Source organism: Cyprinodon variegatus, unplaced genomic scaffold, assembly GCF_000732505.1.
Source record: "Cyprinodon variegatus isolate N-32 unplaced genomic scaffold, C_variegatus-1.0 Scaffold535, whole genome shotgun sequence".
Classification (NCBI taxonomy): Eukaryota; Metazoa; Chordata; class Actinopteri; order Cyprinodontiformes; family Cyprinodontidae; genus Cyprinodon; species Cyprinodon variegatus.
Window position 1 is genome coordinate 41,677 of NW_015150988.1, and position 1,769 is coordinate 43,445.

Consider the following 1,769-nt stretch of genomic DNA (forward strand, 5'->3'; position numbering starts at 1 on the left):
ATTCTAATTGCAGGGATTACATTCTTTTAGTTGTGTTCTTTAACACGATTTTTAACAGCAGACCAAGAGAGATCTATAAAAGGGCTGTATTTAATTAGTTTATTTAATTTCCAACATTTTCCTCAACAAATACACATGCTTAAAATGAGCTCAAGTACATTGCACCTCATAAGCACGTCTCGCGTCTGTGCTCCTAGGACTTTTTCCTGAATGGCTTGCCATATGACGTTACTTCCAGTCTTTGGCAGTGCATCACTGGGCAATCAACAACTGTTAAAAAGTTGCAAAACTGCACCAGAAGTTGAACCACAGTCTGGTCGGGTGTGTGTGTGCGCCGCAGGTAGTCTTTACGTATTTACAGAGAAACAGGGAAAATAATGGTGTTAAGCTACTTGAAGGAAAGTATTAGAGCCATTTAGTACATTTTGAACATTCAAAGAAGTTAGATTAGATTATTCTATGTATTTATTTAAGATGTTTTTTCAAATAACTAAATAAATAGTCCCTGGTTGTGTTTAATGAGATAGTATAGAATAGAATATACTTTACTATCCCCTTTTAAATTAAAGATGGAGACAGAAACCAGAATAGAAGTTTAAAGAAGGAAACAAACACATGCACACCTGTTTATTGGACAAATATAACAACACTGTTGCAAAGGACACTTAATACACAAGCATTAAAAGGGTCAATACCTAAATGAAGCTGTGGCTAAGCCATAAAGAGGAAATGTGAAATATGAGTTTGAACGAAAAGAAAAAACACACCTCCTGGTTTTTACAGACTGTAGCCCCTAACACACCCACTGACTGTGTGCATCCTTCCCCTCTCTACCCTGAGCAGGCCCTCACCATTTTTTTTCCTCTTCTTGGACAATGATATGGGGGACCCAGATGTTCCATTTCACTAACCAATGGTAAGGAGAGAGGGGCTGGATTGGTGTGCACTCCTGAAGCCCCTTCTTTTAAAAAGCCCCTGTCTGCAACCCACATGAGGAAGAGACACGGCGAGACTCCGCAAGGCGGGCAGCATCATCCCTACCTGATGGTCTGAAGCCTCAGCGGTGACAAATTGTTGCAGATCTGGTTGTTTGATTGCTCTTAAACTTGTATCCATGCCGAATCTGTGATCATCTGTCGTCATCAGCACAATGTTGGGATTAATTAAACTCCTGCTTCAGCTCTCTCTTTTTGCCCCAGTGGCTTTAGGTCAAGGTAAGTAAACACTGACGCTTTAGCACTTTTTATGATTCAAACGTTAAGAAGAAGACACCTAAAACACCTAAGACAAATCAAACTTTAGGTTAAGCTAAAACATGTTTCCCTTGTCTCTTTGAATAACATCAGCTGATTTATTAAATCTCAACTTTTCTCATTTAACAAAGTTTGAAATTATCTAATCAGACCTTTTTTCTCAGCATTAAACAGAGTCTAGGTTAGGACAGTAAAGACTGTGGGGATCTCCAGAAACACTTGGAAAAGTTATTTTTATTTAAATCATTGGACTATGTGGTTACGTTGATTGTTCTCCTCATTAGTCTCTAATTGCGCATGTGAATACACAAGCTGGTTCAAAGACCATGATGATCAACAACATGTGGTAATAAATGAGGGGATGAAGAAAACGTTCCTCATGCTTCACTTCAATAGTTAAAAAAAAACTATTAGTGTATCCAAACATCTGTTGTGTTATACTCAAAAAAAAAATTTGTGGTGGCTATTATTACTGTACTCCCCCCAAACAAAAACAAACAAACAAAAAAACAAACA

The 1,769-nt window shown here is 37.9% G+C and overlaps 1 protein-coding gene across 1 annotated transcript in view; it reads left to right on the top strand.

Moving 5' to 3' along the window:
* Positions 1-975: 975 nt before the first annotated feature.
* cilp2 (cartilage intermediate layer protein 2) overlaps positions 976-1,769 on the top strand; it is a 28,508-nt gene continuing 27,714 nt past the window's right edge. The window contains exon 1 of the mRNA XM_015391300.1: positions 976-1,214. Coding sequence (XP_015246786.1) covers positions 1,151-1,214 — 64 coding nt within the window. The 5' untranslated portion in view covers positions 976-1,150. The remainder of the gene's footprint in view (positions 1,215-1,769) is intronic.